The 18,809-nt window shown below is 46.8% G+C and overlaps 1 protein-coding gene across 1 annotated transcript in view; it reads left to right on the top strand.

Annotated features, from left to right (window-relative positions):
- Positions 1–16,754, top strand: part of LOC144798746 (cytochrome P450 2J2-like) — a 380,876-nt gene extending 364,122 nt beyond the window's left edge. Inside the window, exons 8-9 of the mRNA XM_078669768.1 lie at positions 12,724–12,862; positions 16,120–16,754. Coding sequence (XP_078525894.1) covers positions 12,724–12,862; positions 16,120–16,301 — 321 coding nt within the window. The 3' untranslated portion in view covers positions 16,302–16,754. The remainder of the gene's footprint in view (positions 1–12,723; positions 12,863–16,119) is intronic.
- Positions 16,755–18,809: the final 2,055 nt, after the last annotated feature.

Consider the following 18,809-nt stretch of genomic DNA (forward strand, 5'->3'; position numbering starts at 1 on the left):
GGTGAGTCGGGGTTGCAGGCATGGTTCATGACACCAACAGTCCTTGAACAGCAGTCTTGCCAACACAGGCCTCATAAGCGGCTGTGGCTTGTAGAGAACACACATCCTGTGCGAGGATAAGGACCACTCGGCTTCGTGTAATAATTATGTAATCAAGTGTCTGGCTAAATCAAACTATTACCATCTGTGTCAGCTGTTTCTTGTCCAACCTATACCAGAAGGTAAAGGAAGCGCGGGGCCTAACTTACATTCTTATACAAAGTGCCCAGCTTCCTAGTTATAAGACAATACTCTCACCTTTGACACCGTGGTCCCTACAACATATCTGATCTGGAGAAGTTGCAGATAGAGCCGAAGAGCCGTAGTGAGTGTCAGGATGAGAAAACAAGCATTTGCAATACAATAGGTCTCACATTTGCGAGAGTTTAAACTATTGGCATTGTAAATGACAATGCCTTTTATTTACGTTTTAAAAACCAATACATAAATAAAAGACATTGCCATTTACAATGCCAATGGCTCTAACTCTAACAACTGCGAGACCTATTGCATTGCAAATGCTTGTTTTAAATAGGAGCTGTTGAATTTAACAGCTTTCCTGGGGATCAGGTTCAAGTTACAGATGTTAATTCAGGTATGAAACCAGTGGGTAGAAAATGTGAGAAGTATGGGTTTTTAGTAATTTAAGGCATAATGTATTTTTAAAGGGGCAAATAATTAAAATGAGAGACATTTGCATAAGTACAGCTTCCCCTTGCCAATCTATTTACTTACATTACCTGCCTTCCCAATCACTTACCAGCTCCGTAATTTTAAAATAGTACAACTTTTGGTGGACCTTGCATGCGGGGTAGATCCTATGGTCTAATCGAGAGGCCAAACAAGGCTTGTAATCCAAGCTATTTATTGTGCACAGTGATGGTTCGATGCACCACTGCCGGTCAACCTGGTTTACGACTCTGAATCGGTCCGGCGGTGGACTGTCAGCTGTGCCAGAGAACTGCCGTTCCCTGGCAGTGGAGCAGTGGAGGGGCAATGCAATATGCTGAACAGGACTGGAGCAGTCCCGCCCAGCATATTACGAGTTTCCCCCGCCAGCCTTTCACTGAGATCGAGTTCACCATGAAAAGGCTGCTCTTGGGGAAACAAAGGGGTCTCTGGAGGACCCCCATGCCCCCCGCCACTGGAATGCATTCAGGGGGGCACATGCTTGCTCTCCCAGTTCCAGCACGGCATAGACTGCACAGTCCTTACCCTACTGGGACATTTTTGCCGTTGCAGTGCCTGTTTTTCCGGCACCGCCATGGGAAAGGCAAAAGGACTGTCCGCCTGCTTGAGTTGAACTCCTAATCAGGTTGGCAGTCCTTGCGTGGCTTTGGCGCAGCTGTGTTGGCAAAGATTCGGCGCAACTGCGCCAAAGTGGTAATCTGCCCCTTAGAATCTGGTGTAAATTACAGGGGCTTCTTATGGAATCCATGTGAAAGAGTATAATAGTTATATTATGTCTAAACAAGCAGCAAATATTCGAGCACTGAAAGCAAACTGGAAAGACATACAAGCAGGATGAATACAGGTGCACGGAAAGCATACGGGAAAGACATATAGGGAGGACATATGGGAGCATGGAAAGAAAGCTTGACGTATTGGAATACTGAAAGCAAATTAGGAAAATATAGAAGCAGGAACTACGGGAGCCCTGAGAGCAAATTAAATTAGTTTACAAGCATAACCGTGGTTGTCAATTAAAATAAATACCATCAGGACATAAGGGAGTGTAGTTATAGGTGCATTTTTTGCATGCTTACTAAAGAAGAGGACAACTTCACAAAAACAGTTTGCCAGGATTATACAGTCTTGGAGCTTTGGAGTTTGGAAGAACAAAGAATCCAATGACCTGCATTGGACACTCCATGTAACTGAGCGTGTGTGTGCCTCAGGATCCATCTCTAAAGAGTTCCTTTCTAATGTTTGGCAGTCAAAGCTCACATATCCTCCTTGCTTTCAAGTAATGCTCAGTGGCAAAACTTTACATACAAACAACTTATACATTACTGTACTACCGAAGGCTCTTGCATAGACCGCACTAGGTAGCAGTACTGGTTTGATTAATACACAGCCTTGCATGTGTTTTTAGCAATTGAGCACACGTGGCTCCATTTCTTTTTCTGTAAAGTTACTCACCGTGAGCTTTTGTAATGCTGATTAGACCCTGGGGATCCCTCATCACCCTCAGGCAATGCCCCATCTGATTATGAAAGGACAATTTGGTAACTGTTAGAAACGGGACCCCCGGCCGGCCAAAGCTCACGCCAAGGTCAGTCAGGGATCGCCATTTCTAAGGTCAGGGCAAGGGAGTTACACACCAAGATAACCCCTGCTCACCCTCTAGGTAACGTGACGCGAGCAGCAAGGCTAATCTCGGAGGCGATGTGTAAAGCGTTTGCGCGCGCACCCCAGCGACAACACCCTAGGCCCACCACAAAGGAAACTACACACAAGGTTATATCAAAAATAGCCTTTGTATTATAATAATAAAAACACATTAGATAAGACACACACTTTACAATGTGCCAACAGGCACGGGCAAGATTTACAAGGGATTATGTACAGGACAGGGCCACCTGGACCACTGTCAGGGGAATGCACTTTTAGAAATAATACTTGTAGGTATAACACTTAGCACATAAACATATAATGACTGTAGCACACAAATAATATATGTAGCACACAACCAGGACTTCCTGGTAAAGGGTAAATACCTCCTACGCAACCCTAAAACACTGTAGGAAAATCGCGCAGGGAACTAAGACCTTATTATCAGGACCTATGGAAGGAAAACAATCACCTAAGCAAGTCACATTTAGCAAAGGGAAGGAAACCTAAAATAATCACCTAAGCAAGTCACATTCAGCAAAGGTAATAAACCATAATCACTCCTCTATGCAGGTCACTTTTAGCACAGGGGAAGAAACATAAACAATCACCTAAGCAGGTCACTTTTAGCAAAGGTAAGGAAGCATAAAACAATCACCTAAGCAGGTCACTTTTAGCAAAGGTAAGGAAGCATAAATCAATCACCTAAGCAGGTCACATTTAGCAAAGGGATCACATAAGCAAGTAAATCATAACGTGCGCAGGGTGCACATGGCACAACACTAGAACTGTCCCTGAGGCCAACTGGCCTCGAAAGGGCTGAAATGCCCTGAATCCAATGTCAGGGAAGGCTGCGCAGGCAGCCAAGAACATTTAGCCTAAATGTAGCAACTGTCCACTAAGTGCTGGACAGTTCTAAAAACAGATGATCAACGTTGGAGCCTCGTGGGCTCAAGAACACCGGTGAGGGCAAGTACTGCGTGGGAACCTCGGGGCTCTAACCACACTCGTGTCCCCTAAGAACCTCTCTGGGCTCACAAAGCAAATAGGCACTTAAGAGCTTCAGTGCTCTACAACAGAAGGTGGTGCCTGGAGCTTATAGGGCTCAAAAACAAATGTATGCCGCCTGAGCCTCGTGGGCTCAAAGAACAAATGTGGGCGATGAGCCTCACAGGGGCTCGAAAACAAGAGATGCCTTGAGCCTCTCGGGCTCGACGAACAGATTGCCCCCAGGAGCCTCGGGGCTCCAATCTCAAATGCGGGCTTCGTTGGAGTCCCTCACGGGGGACTCAGGATCAATACAACTGCCCCCAAGACCCTCAACCGGCTCTTCACTCTGACGGGGAGGGGCGGGCACCGGCAATATGCCCCGACGCCCTCCTCCCCGATTCTGCACTCCCGGGCCCCACTCACCGGGTCTCTTGCTCCGGGCTGCGCTGGAGGCGGGCGGGCTCCGCTGCTGTCTCTCGGCTCTTCTGCCACTCCGGGGCTCTCCTCCCACTCGGGAGCCTCGGGAAGACGCTCCGGCCGCTTCCTGCTTCTTTGGCCTGGCCCGTCACGCTGCAATCCGCCTGACTTCCTCTGGGGCCGCCAATGACAGCGCGGCCCTGGGGGTATGGAGGCGGGACTTCCGGGTCGCACTAGGCAGCGGCCCGGCAACGGTTTCAATGCCCCTGGGCTGCGGCGGTGATCACGGGCAATGCCAGGTGGGCACCGGCTTTCAATTAAAATATAAAGCGAGGTGGGCACTCGCTCGGCCAGGGATCAGCGAATCGGGTCCAATGCCGGGTGGGCACCGGCTTCTGTAAATAAAGCGCTCCTAAGCGCTATGGACCACAGGGAAAAGCGCGCCCAGCGCTGGAAATACAAATAAAGCACTCTAAGCGCTAGCAGTAAAGATAAAGCGCTCCCAGCGCTAGGCAGCACGAAGGAATCGCTCTTCAGCGCTAGGGGCAAAAGAAAAGCTCCAGCAAGGTCTGGAGGCAGGCAGGGGGCAAGGCTGGGCCCAGAGCCAGCACACTGGGTCTCCAGGCAGGGAGACAGTCCAAGTGGCGGTCCTCCTGGCCCCAGCAGCAGGAACAGCCCCCTCAGCTAGGATCCAACAGCAGAACAAATTGTAAGGGGACACAGCCCCTTCTTATACTACTAACTCCTTTGTCTTTAGGGTGCCGGGGGGGGGGAAACCAGTTGCAGCTGGTCTTGGAGCACCCTTGATGACCCAACCACCCCTTTCATTCAGTGGGGAGGCTAGGGTCGTTAGACACACCACAGGGGGGCGGAGCCAGCATTGTGTGGGGAAAAACCCAGCCCATCAAGGAACCAGGTGCACTCCTCCCACACATCACTCATGCTAATCTCACACTCACCACCGGGCAGACCCATCCAGACTTCCTGGAGCCTGGCATGCCAGCCAGCTCCAGCCAATCATGCTCCAGCACCCTTACTGCACACATACATCAATGTCTAGAAGTAGCACTTCCCGTCCAGACACCTACAAGCCGCACATACCATCGCACAGCATTCATTCTCACGAGTTCACACATACCAAACTCGAGCCTGCACTCCCCACGCATCAGGAACTAACATGGACACACAAATTCCCTATGCATTCCTATGGGAGGGCAGGCCAGCCATACTACACGCACGCACTTTACTCTGGGACACAGGGAAAAAGTGCGCAGAGTCCCAAAAATCACTAACACAGATCATATACTAAAAACAAAAAGATTAGGGGTAAACCTGCCCTAAGGGCCAAGTCCAACACAACCCCCTTCCAGCCAAAACACAGGGCAGACCAATCACCACCGTGATGGGCTTCCCTGCTTGGGGCGATAAAACACGGACGCGGGCCCGCAACTGCAGGGACACCCTCCTGTTTTACGCCACGGTGAACCCCTGGGGTTCCTTCTAAAACTACTGTAGGGACTAACTGGGGTACCCCACTGGTACTCTCCATCTGCCCTCGGCCAGGACCAGGCCCTAGGCCACCCAGGTGCCACTGGATCCTGCCTACTCACAAAGTGGGGGGTAGTAACCCCTGGCACATAATAGCCATTTTCCACCCTTCCTGTCTGCAAGACAGGGCTAGACTGCCACTGGTTCTCCAGCCTAGGGTCTACAACCTCAGGCGGACCAGGAGTCTCAGGGAAGGCTCTCCTTCCCTTACCTCTTCTTCTAGGGTTCCTCCTCCTCCTGCGAGGGGTTCCCTCTAAACAATATTCTCCCAACCTAGGGTTTAACCCCTCAGGTTGCACCGGGGTCAGAGGTGGGCTCTCCCACCCTCTGCACCCCCTTCCAGAGTCCTGCTCCCTCCCAACCGGGGCGGTACCTCTGGAAAAAGAACTGGTCAGGACACTAATTACAGTAGTCCCACCCTTCAGGTCAGGCGGATCCTTAACCTGGCCTTCCAACCTCTGGTCTAAAACCTTTGGTGGAACCAATGCCTGGCACTCCAGGACTTCTGGGGACTCACATACTATCCCCCAATCACTCCTTTCGCTGGACTCCTGTACCCTCCCTACCGGAGCGATACTGCCAGACTCTAGAACCATAGAAGCTCCGCTTACAGATGCTCCAGGTCCTCTACACACTAGGAGATCTCCCTCAAGTGAACTAACAGGAAAGCTTAGGTTCCCATCCTGGTGTTCCCTAAAGAAACCATCCAGGCTCTGCGGCAGGGCTTCGGGCGCCTGGGGACTCTCGGTCTCACACTCACTCCCGCTCCACTGAGACAGGCAGTAAGCCCCTACACCCTCCTCACTATACTGGGACCTAGCTGGGCTACTCTCACCCTCCTCCACCACGCTGGGCTGGAGGACACCTGACCCACTATTGTTGGAATCACTCACTAGTGACTCCAGAGAACCTCTCGCACTGTCCCAGCGCTCTGCTTCCTCTGCAAGGTCCCAAGGACAAAAACATTTCAACTTCAGCAGGTGCTGGCGCAACTCTGGACAAACAACACTGAGCAACTGCTCTTTGAGAACCATATTGACTATTCCGTCCACCTCATTGTCCGAGTTAGCCCTCAGCCAATCCCATATTGCATCAGAACAGTCATCCACAAAATACCCCCACTCCTGGTGAGGTGGTTTCCTAAGGTTCCTGAATTTCACCCTGAACTCCTCTTCTGGGGAAACAGGTACCATACTCGGGGAACTGGGAGTGGGACTGTCTACACTAACATTTAAATAGCTGCCACCACTGGACTCAACCCTTCCCGGGGAATCCAGACAATCTAAATTGCACTCAGGGGATAACCTACCCTCTAGGGTTACCTTCTCCCTGACCAAGGCCCTTTCAGCCTCTAGCTGGGCCTGCTCTAACTTGAGCTGTTCCATCGCTAACTGATGCTCCCGCTCTTCCCTCCTATCCAACCACTCCTCTGGGGACAGGACAAGGGCTGGGGCGCTGGTACTGATACTGGACCCAGCAAGGGACTCCCTATCTATGTGGTCCTCACCATCTGCTGGTGCCCATTCACTGTCATCCTCATTCACTTCACATTCTTCAGGGCTCCCCACAGACTCACCACCCTCATGGCGTGCGGCCCGGGCCCTATCTCTCTCACTGTGCTCAAGATCCCACTGACCCTTCTGCCATTAGATCAGGCTGTCCCTAAGCTGGGACTGAGTATCCGACTCACTCACCTCCATGCCTCCCTCTTCACAGAATCAGACCAGCTCTGACCTACTGTACCTAAAAAGACCACAGAGATCAAAAACAGGCTCCATTTTGGTAGACGTTCTCAAGAAGAGTTTGACACAGAGAACCTGGGGGTCTGAGCTTAACAGGAGTATGCAATTACAAAAATTCAGCAAGATTTCTATCTCAGAGAACTTTCACTCCTCTGTCCAGTGTAACACACCACTCATTCACACACACCCTCCCCTCGGACTGGTAAGGCAGTTTCTACCACCCCTGACTTCTCAACCTGACCATAAGCGACACAGGTACCAAACTCTGGGAGCAGGGCGGGGAACAAATGTACTGGACACAGTTACTAAATGACACCTTTCAGGAGAAGAAATACTTAAACTTCACCTAAAAAAACAATAATCCCCAAAATGTGGTTATCTAAAATTGCAGAGTTTTGTAGTGTGGCCTGTCGCCACTGTGGTACAGCGCAAACGCAAGTCCAATCCCACCGCTGCCACCAATGTTAGAAACGGGACCCCCGGCCGGCCAACGTTCACGCCAAGGTCAGTCAGGGATCGCCATTTCTAAGGTCAGGGCAAGGGAGTTACACACCAAGCTAACCCCTGCTCACCCTCTAGGTAACGTGACGCGAGCAGCAAGGCTAATCTCGGAGGCGATGTGTAAAGCGTTTGCGCGCGCACCCCAGCGACAACACCCTAGGCCCACCACAAAGGAAACTCCACACAAGGTTATATCAAAAATAGCCTTTGTATTATAATAATAAAAACACATTAGATAAGACACACACTTTACAATGTGCCAACAGGCACGGGCAAGATTTACAAGGGATTATGTACAGGACAGGGCCACCTGGACCACTGTCAGGGGAATGCACTTTTAGAAATAATACTTGTAGGTATAACACTTAGCACATAAACATATAATGACTGTAGCACACAAATAATATATGTAGCACACAACCAGGACTTCCTGGTAAAGGGTAAATACCTCCTACGCAACCCTAAAACACTGTAGGAAAATCGCGCAGGGAACTAGGACCTTATTATCAGGACCTATGGAAGGAAAACAATCACCTAAGCAAGTCACATTTAGCAAAGGGAAGGAAACCTAAAATAATCACCTAAGCAAGTCACATTTAGCAAAGGTAATAAACCATAATCACTCCTCTATGCAGGTCACTTTTAGCACAGGGGAAGAAACATAAACAATCACCTAAGCAGGTCACTTTTAGCAAAGGTAAGGAAGCATAAAACAATCACCTAAGCAGGTCACTTTTAGCAAAGGTAAGGAAGCATAAAACAATCACCTAAGCAGGTCACTTTTAGCAAAGGTAAGGAAGCATAAATCAATCACCTAAGCAGGTCACATTTAGCAAAGGGATCACATAAGCAAGTAAATCATAACTTGCGCAGGGTACACATGGCACAACACTAGAACTGTCCCTCAGGCCAACTGGCCTCGAAAGGGCTGAAATGCCCTGAATCCAATGTCAGGGAAGGCTGCGCAGGCAGCCAAGAACACAAAGCCTAAACGTAGCAACTGTCCACTAAGTGCTGGACAGTTGTAAATACAGATGATCAACGTTGGAGCCTCGTGGGCTCAAGAACACAGGTGAGGGCAAGTACTGCGTTGGAACCTCGGGGCTCTGACCACACTCATGTCCCCTAAGAACCTCTCTGGGCTCGCAAAGCAAATAGGCACTTAAGAGCTTCAGCGCTCTACAACAGAAGGTGGTGCCTGGAGCTTATAGGGCTCAAAAACAAATGTATGCCGCCTGAGCCTCGTGGGCTCAAAGAACAAATGTGGGCGATGAGCCTCGCAGGGGCTCGAAAACAAGAGATGCCTTGAGCCTCTCGGGCTCGACGAACAGATTGCCCCCAGGAGCCTCAGGGCTCCAATCTCAAATGCGGGCTTCGTTGGAGTCCCTCACGGGGGACTCAGGATCAATACAACTGCCCCCAAGAGCCTCAACCGGCTCTTCACTCTAACGGGGAGGGGCGGGCACCGGCAATATGCCCGACGCCCTCCTCCCCGATTCTGCACTCCCGGGCCCCACTCACCGGGTCTCTTGCTCCGGGCTGCGCTGGAGGCGGGCGGGCTCCGCTGCGGTCTCTCGGCTCTTCTGCCACTCCGGGGCTCTCCTCTCACTCGGGAGCCTCGGGAAGACGCGCCGGCCGCTTCCTGCTTCTTTGGCCTGGCCCGTCACGCTGCAATCCGCCTGACTTCCTCTGGGGCCGCCAATGACAGCGCGGCCCTGGGGGTATGGAGGCGGGACTTCCGGGTCGCACTAGGCAGCGGTCCGGCAACGGTTTCAATGCCCCTGGGCTGTGGCGGTGATCACGGGCAATGCCGGGTGGGCACCGGCTTTTAAATAATTAAAATAACACGGGGCAATGCCGGGTGGGCACCGGCTTTCAATTAAAATATAAAGCGAGGTGGGCACTCGCTCAGCCAGGGATCGGCGGATCGGGTCCAATGCCGGGTGGGCACCGGCTTCTGGAAATAAAGCGCTCCTAAGCGCTATGGACCACAGGGAAAAGCGCGCCCAGCGCTGGAAATACAAATAAAGCGCTCTAAGCGCTAGCAGTAAAGATAAAGCGCTCCCAGCGCTAGGCAGCACGAAGGAAGCGCTCTTCAGTGCTAGGGGCAAAAGAAAAGCTCCAGCAAGGTCTGGAGGCAGGCAGGGTGCAAGGCTGGGCCCAGAGCCAGCACACTGGGTCTCCAGGCAGGGAGACAGTCCAAGTGGCGGTCCTCCTGGCCCCAGCAGCAGCAACAGCCCCCTCAGCTAGGATCCAACAGCAGAACAAATTGTAAGGGGACACAGCCCCTTCTTATACTACTAACTCCTTTGTCTTCAGGGTGCAGGGTGGGGGGAAACCAGTTGCAGCTGGTCTTGGAGCACCCTTGATGGCCCAACCACCCCTTTCATTCACTGGAGAGGCTAGGGTCGTTAGACACACCACAGGGGGGCGGAGCCAGCATTGTGTGGGGAAAAACCCAGCCCATCAAGGAACCAGGTGCACTCCTCCCACACATCACTCATGCTAATCTCACACTCACCACCGGGCAGACCCATCCAGACTTCCTGGAGCCTGGCATGCCAGCCAGCTCCAGCCAATCATGCTCCAGCACCCTTACTGCACACATACATCAATGTCTAGAAGTAGCACTTCCCTTCTAGACACCCACAAGCCGCACATACCATCGCGCAGCATTCATTCTCACGAGTTCACACATACCAAACTCGAGCCTGCACTCCCCACGCATCAGGAACTAACATGGACACACACATTCCCCATGCATTCCTATGGGAGGGCAGGCCAGCCATACTACACGCACGCACTTTACTCTGGGACACAGGGAAAAAGTGCGCAGAGACCCAAAAATCACTAACACAGATCATATACTAAAAACAAAAAGATTAGGGGTGAACCTGCCCTAAGGGCCAAGTCCAACAGTAACTGTCCTGACCATTTAGCAATTCTTTTTTTTAAATTAAAAAGTAATTTATAAATCGTTGGACAAAACCTAAAAGACATGAGAAGTTTAATTTATTCTGAACTGGTAATACAATCCAAAATACATTTTTCCAATGCTATATCCCCAAGTTTAATTTTTCTGGAATAATATCACTTGTGTTAATTCGGGTAGATTTACACATTACATTGCAATGTTCAGAATAGTGATGTCAGCAAACACAATCACGAGGTATTGCATGCGTATTCTCCTAGCATCCTCTTGATTTACTCACACCATTCTAAGGTTATTTGATTAAATGCCCTACTGTGTGTATTTAGTGTGGATAACACAACCTCAGCACTGTGTATCTCTGACATGTTGTTCAGCGGCTTTAACAAGGGATATTCCACAAAGACGACTGAGAATCAACCTTTATACACAGTTTGTCTATAAACCCTAAATAATGGTGCACTGTCCCCTCCACAGCTTGAATGCATTCTGTAGGTCTACTTTGCATAATTATTTTGAAATATTTAGCACTCACCGAGACAGTATAACAAATATGTAACATGGCATCATCATCACCTGTAATGCAAGGGGCTTTGGAATGCGGGCATGATGAGACGGCGGGTGGAGACTGGAGAGGGTGGACCTGGCTTTGGCTCTGCGTGTGGCTAGGGCATATGAAGATGTACCTGCAATGAACCTTTTATTTGGATTACATGCTTCCTCCGCTGTGTATTTGACAAATCTCTAACAGTGAACATAGAAATGCCTTTTGCATTCCATACATACTATTCGAACAGTGGAGGCTTGATATAAACAGAAGGACATTCTTAGTGTTCTCGGAAGGGTAACCATTGTGCCTTGAACGTTATTTATTGGTCCAAGGGGTCATTGCTGATATAATCGAATATTTGTTTATTGTATAACTTTTATAGTTATGTATTGCATCACACTGCTTGTTGCCTTTTTTTTCAGAGTGTTTCTAGGTGTAAATTAGAACGCAGGGTGGACCGAGCCTTATCTTTTCCCGCTGGACATTAGGCACAGCCATTATATTTTTTGACAAAACGTTCCCATGTCTCTCAAGCAGACAGGTCAAACAGCAAGAACCCAGATATTTTAAATCACTCTAAAAACGTAGGTGATGTATTTAATGTATTCATTTTGCATTCATCAAAAAAACTCATTTAAAAGGAGAATATTACCCAGCTTTAGAGATATTGGCTTGGATGTGAAAGCCTTCCCATCCATGGTCCACTTGTTATATAATGATTTCAAGGCCTTTACCTTCATAAATTGAATATTTTACTGAAAAGAATAACTTGACAGGAACATCCTCTACTCTCTTTATCATTTTTGCTTCAGCTGTTGTTGAAGTAATTTAGGTGTACACGTAACACCCATGATACATGGGGAGGAGTCACTGGTGTAAATATGTATGTAGCTGTATTGATGTATCCTTGCTGAGGGGCGTCTGAGTGCTGAACTTTGTTTGAGATCCCAGTGATACGAGTCTGATCATTTACAGTCAGGTTGGTAACAAAAGCACTTCTGTATGCAGAGATAGTACTCCTTGAAGAGATTTGCTGTTAGTCATTAGAAAGAATTCAGTTTGCCAGATTGTTGGATGTACATTTCTAATCCCTCCGGCCCTTCACTACAACAGTCTGGATTTCAATTGAGCTTTGAGAGAACTAATATTCTCCCTTGCTTAAATGTTTGCTCAAAGGCGGATACTAATTTCATAGGAATTGATTGAAAACCTAACTTTCTTTTTCAATTTCCACTCAAGATACTGATAATCCAAATGCAGTATTCTGTTGTGTAGTGTGGCCATCATTATTGCTCGTTTTTGCTCTATATTCGTGTAACAGAGTCAAAAGCCTTGGCTGCCTGTATTGTTTTAAATGGGGGTTGATTTGCAGTGTTTGGTGCTGAATGGACATGTCCTAGTCATAAAAGCCTTAGAGCAGCTAACTGTAATCTTAACACCTGTCCTCAAGCTCTCAAAAGTTTGTAACTAGAAGTAGCCAATTGAATAAGGCCTTCGGTGTTTATAAAATACACAACCTTTTCCTTCCGACCACTATCAAACATTCTCAGAAAATGAGATCTCCCTCTTTGTATATATAATAAAGTGATGCAGCAAATAAGTGTAATTTCTTTTCTCCACCTCTGAAGAACAATTAAAGCCAGTATATTAAGTCATGTCTATTCATTCTTCAGGGAACTACCGTGATGGCAAATTTGACATCGGTTCTGTACGATAAGAATGAGTGGAAAACCCCTAACATCTTTAACCCGGAACATTTCCTGGAAAATGGCGAATTTAAGAAGCGTGACGCTTTTCTGCCTTTCTTGATTGGTAAGATGGAAATCATTGGCTTATTTGCTCAGTGGTAAAACATTGTGTACCACTCTTTACTTTCCGTGCCCTGTATGTCTCAGCTGGCATCTGGAATGGTGAGAGAGAATGATGTAATACGATCTTGGTGTGTTGCCTGGAGTGGAAGCTGGGAGAGATTTGGAGTTAGAGGGGGGATGACGCTTGTACTGACATATCTGCTTTTGCTGAAACTTAAGGGCCTAGTATGAAAAAACATATCTCCTACCTTAGTAGTTCCAGACTATACTGCCTTCTAACTACAACACATGCCTTCACAATATAATGTTATTGTTGCAAAAAAATCTATCACGATGCATCAAGTAATTAACTACAGTGGGATACAATCGAAGTGAACTGTCTATCAGCAGTCACTAGCAGGCCCTAATGTTCCATGTGAGAAAAACAACTTTTGCAAAAATAACTTTTAGAAAAAGATAATTTACTTAACATAATTTTTCTATTTTCATAAATAGCGACCTACTTTAACCTCTTTAATCTTTTGCTGGTAAGCTTTTTCCTGCTAGAATGCTAATCTCTTTTTTTGGTATTTGGGGTACTTCATGCTTATGCCTTCATAACTTTTCCACATAAGGTTTTAACCCAAACTTTGTGTACTTTTTCCAGCAACCATGGGATGCTAAAGGTACCCAGGGTTTTGGGTATTTGGTTGGAGCTGCATAAGAAAGCATATTTTTTTTCTAAAACATAATAAACAAAAGGTTTGTTCTACGAGCATCACCATCTACCCAGCTTTTCGGAGCAAGCTCAGTTGCATGAAAAAACACTTTTATTTACCACAATTTTGGATTTTTTTTTCAAAGGTATTTCATTTTTCCACTACTTGCAATTTGTGTTGAAAACAGGTGCAAAACCCATGGGTAAGCCCGGAAATCTGTACATTTCCGAAAAGTAGACATGGTTTTCTCAATGAAACTAAGGAAAATTGATAAGGAAAAAAACAGCCATTTGGGACAACATTTTCATCTGTAACTTCTTGTCTCAGTGGCAGATTTACAAAATCAACTCACTGTTAGGTCGGAAAGACCATCGCATATCTCTGGACCCTTTTTACTTTAATGCAAGATATTGACCCTGACATATCCGTGGTGGCAATTTTTCTAGACACCACTAAAGCATTTGATTCCAAGGAATTGGGCTATCTCCCCGGTATCTTGTGCCGAATGGGATTTCCACCCGCTTTCTTGGCCTGGATTGAGTTATGGTGCAGCCAGCCGCAGGCGAGGGTGTTGATTAACAGAGCATACTCCCCCCCCCTTCTATAGGACGCGAGGTACAAGGAAAGAATGCCCATTATCCCCTCTCTTATTTGCACTAGCAGTGGAGACGCTGGTAGCCAGACTGTGGCTGCACCACCTGGAATATGTGGTTTGATACCCCACAAGGCATTTCTTAATATCTTTCTATGCAGATGACATCACTCTATACATTCTAGACCCCAAAATCAGTTTCAATCCGATATTGCGGTAGTTCCTCAACTTTGGGGCGCGCTCCGTAATAGATGTCGATTCGGAGAAATCACAGATTTTTCCTCTTAGCCTTACGGTCCAGAAGTTTGTCCCGGACTACCCACTGGCCTAGTGTGACACGGAGATTAAGTACTTGGGGATAGTTGTCACAAGAGATAGGACGGAATTGATGCATACCAATTACGGAATAGCGTTGAGGCTCTGACTAACTCCATAACGAGGTGGATTTCTGTCCCCTTTTGTTGGCAGGCCATATTTCATTAATAAAAATGGGGGTGTTGCTTAAGTAACTTTATCTCTTCATTAATACTGCTTACAACCCCGGCAGACACTTTTTTTAAACTCTAAAAACTCTGCTTATTTACCGGTTATGAGGCTCCAGATGTGGAACTCTATTTCTTATGTGCCCAGTCTAATTTCACAGCATACTGGTTTTGACACCCCTCCATATATGCCGCACCTAGCCCCTGAACAGGGATACATGGACCCTGTTCCAATAGCAGCATTCTTTTGGGCACCTCCCTGCCCCATGGAGGCGGATCCCTCAACAGTCGCATGTACCTCTGAGGCCTTGGGTATAGCCAAGCAATTGCAGGTGCCCATGTTGTACTCTCCATTGTTGGGAGTCCCTTGGCACCCGGACCTTCAGTGATGCATGAAGCTGGATGTCACCGTATGCTTCTGGGGATCGGGGTGAAGGAGTGGGGATTTTTATTAAGAGGGCCTATTCCAGGATAGGGGGCGTTCTTTCAGAGCACTCATCCCCTCCCTGTGTGTGGTTCCTATATGTTAAGCTAAGACCCCCGATTTCCCCAACGAAATTCCTGTGCTGCCTCCCTTACACATTTTGCTTCAACGCAATAGTCCTACACATGTGATTTCAATACTGTATCATAGCATTCAGAACGAGAATACTGAGCTAAGATGAGATTTGCGTCTGCATTGGGATCAGGAGCCAGGCACACCACTTGAAGATGGACAATGGCGCTACTGCTGCCAGCAAACCGTTTCACTTCCGACCAGATGACAAATGTGACAGGTGTGGTAGGGCAGGGTCGGACTTCCTACACTTAGCATGGGAATGCTAGCCTATTAGGGACTACTGGTTAAGGGTTTTTGAAGCATTGGAGCAGATGACTGGATCTCAGATTCCTATAACCGCCCTCACGTCGCAGCTGGGATACACAGAAGGGGTTTAACTACCGACCTAATGATAAGTCTCCCTTGGGCTACTATTGGCTAAGCAAAGGATGGCCTGTAGATGGGGGAGGGGGAGAGCCCCTAAGTTTAAGGAATTATTACAAGATGTAATATATTGTCAGGAGCAATCACTCAACTATGCAGAGCTGTTACCACCCTTCTCCCAGCCGCTAGACATGTGGGTTCCCTACGTGGGTATTTATTGTAGTAGCCTGAGAATAGGGGAGGAGCTGTTAATCGACTGGGGCCCACTGAATCACACGAGGAAGAAATCGACTGGGGATCAGCACTATTATTAAGTCATGATGCTGAACTTGGTACGATGAAGGGTCATGGATAAGGTTGATGTTTTAACCAGACGTTGTAAAAGAGTCTGTGAATAAATTGCTGATAATGCACATGAATGTAATATCCGCCTAATCGGATGCAAGATGTTATTTCAATGCAAAAAACTTAATAAAGACAGTTTAATGTTTTTTTTAAAGATGCCATATCTATAGCTGCTACTTTTATTTTTCACCAAATTATATTTTGTCTGCTTTTTTTTAGGAAACCGTGTATGTCTTGGAGAACAGTTGGCGAAAATGGAACTCTTCCTCTACTTCACCACTCTTCTCCAAAGGTTCCGCTTCGAGGCACCCAAGGATGTCCGATTAAATGATTCTAAATTCACACTTGGACTCACAATTTCTCCACTGCCTTACAAGATTTGTGCCATTCCTCGGTGCTAAAGGCATTGACATTAATCCATTCAATATTTTTTTATTTTTTATGATATTGCACCTTGAATCTCATTTAAGATTTCCAGAGTTCTACTTGATTGTTGTCTTGATAGCAGATGTGTACTCATTAATTTGAAGAGGTTAAAACATGTGTGTAAATAAAATGTTTTTACAGTTTCTTAAGTCACACCTGAAGATTTATAACCAGAAAACAGGCAATCAGTAAACAATATATGTTTACTGATTGCTTCACACAGCTAATCATAAAATCAATCAAAATTACCTTTAAAGTGTATCTGATAATCTTCCGTCTTGCTCTCACAATTGTCTGCTAGGTCCTCGGACTGGGAAAGAACAGCTCCAGCCTCCCACTATGACCTGGGACATTAAATGTTTGGTTTTGTAAAACACAGGGCAATGCATGTTCTCTTGAATAAATTAAAAAAATACATTTAAAATAAAGCACATTTCTTACTTATTTTCTTTGGAGCGAATAGATGGAAAATTATGTGTATGAATTAAAACCTCACCTCTATGTTTGCATGAAAGATATGCCTCATGTGATTGTGCGGATTTGGGTTTCTGGTACAGGGGGGTGAAACCCTACTCAAGCAGCAACCATAATCTTTGTCAGGGTGAGGCACAAGCAAACCCCAAAATAACCTGTTCTCAACCCTCTGTTGGCTAGGGACAGAGCAGTTAGGCTTAACTTAGAGGCATTGTATAAAGTTTTTATGCAGCACTTCCAACAGTATAAAGGTGAAAACACAAGACAAGAAAAACCTCAAACCAATTTAGAAAAATAGAGCAAAATGTAAATTAAGAAATTGACACATAAACTGCAACAATCTAATAAGTATAACCTGAGTTATGATTATGTAAAGATTTTATGACAATAGATCCAAAAAGCCCAAAGTTGGAAATCAGGAGAAAGTCACAAGTTCAGCTGGACCACAATGCAGCAAGAGTTGGATAGAGGAACCAGGTTAGTTCTGCTGAAAAGTTGCCTTTTCAGTCCAGCGCAAAGAGTGTCAGTTGTAGTGGAGGAGCAGAGGAGTGTCACTGAGAGTTGCGGATGGAACACAAAAAGCAGACCAGGTGTTGCAAACGGCCGTCGCTATAGTGCAGGGATCCTGTTGTCATTGCGAGCAGTCAGGCCAGAGTTTCATTGTGATGTTCCTTGCGAGCGGTTGATGCTGCAGTGCGAAGAGTCTGGTTGACAGAATTTGCTGGGCTGTGCAAGTAACAAGGATTCAACACCAACAGGCCGGTTTGCAGTCGCAAAGAGCCCTAAAACTTAAATGCACCCTCTCTGAGATCACACCAATGGTTCAGGACCTGAGAGGCATCACTTGGGGACTAAGCAGGTGCTCCAGCTGGATCTGCCTGCATGTCCTGGTAGATGGAAGCCTGTTATGTCCCTGTGGCTCATAGCAGGAGGCTGGCAGAATATCCCTTGGAGACAACATACTGTGAAGATGGGCAAGTTTACATCTAAGCCTTTCTCCCTGCCCTTTGGAGTTCCGCAGGTATTGGCATTCAGTCCAACACTATTCGACCTTTATGATATGCTACTTATTACAATTATCAAAAATGCTGGTTTTCTCCTGGCATCTTACGCCAATGACACCCAAAATGAGAGCTGTCACTGGCAAAATCTGAAAACAACTCTGGTATGGCATTCAGAACATGCATGAGCAATGTGAGCAAGTGGATGGACCACACTGCCTCAAAATAAATGCAGCTAAAACTGAGGTCATCCTCTTTGGTAACAACTTCTCATTTTGGACGCCGGATTGGTGGCCATACGAATTAGACTCACTTCCTGAACCCTCAAACAAAGTATAAAATGTAGGTGTCCTGGTTGATAACGAACTGAAATTCAAGGACGAAGTAAATACAATTACATCAGTCTCATTTTGCTCCTTAATTCTTATAAAAAAGGTCAAAAAATGTTTGCCTCCTGAAGTTCTGAGAACTGCTATCATTGCATTGGTACTTACAGAGATCGACTATTGCAATAGTCTCTGTCTTACTCTAGCAACGGGTCTCAAGATGAGGCTTCAGACTTTGCAAAATGCTGTTGCATGTTTCCTTTTTAAAATTCCTAAACATGAATCGGCTAGGGGAGCCATCAGTAAACTACACTGGTTGCCAGTTAGACAACAATGTGGGTTTAAGGCTCTCTGTCTGGCCTATAAATCATTGCATGAACAGGGGCCAGCCCACTTCAAGGAGAAACTCAAATGGTAAGTCCTAGTGAGGATACTTCGCTCAGGCTCTGCTATGAACCTGACTTTCCCATCATTTAGGAGAACCAACTGGGGTGGGAAGAGCTTTTTCATGGCCACAGCTGTGCTCTGGAGCAGCCTTCCACTGACGTTAAAGCTTTTCCTTCTTTACTTACTTTCAGAACAGCCTTAAAGACCTGGCTTTTCCTGCAGGATTAAAAGGCACCTGGTATCTGCCTAACTCGCTTCTGCAATCTACTGTAGCTATCCTCGTTTTCTATAGCTA

Source organism: Lissotriton helveticus, chromosome 1_2 (assembly GCF_964261635.1).
Source record: "Lissotriton helveticus chromosome 1_2, aLisHel1.1, whole genome shotgun sequence".
Lineage (NCBI taxonomy): Eukaryota > Metazoa > Chordata > Amphibia > Caudata > Salamandridae > Lissotriton > Lissotriton helveticus.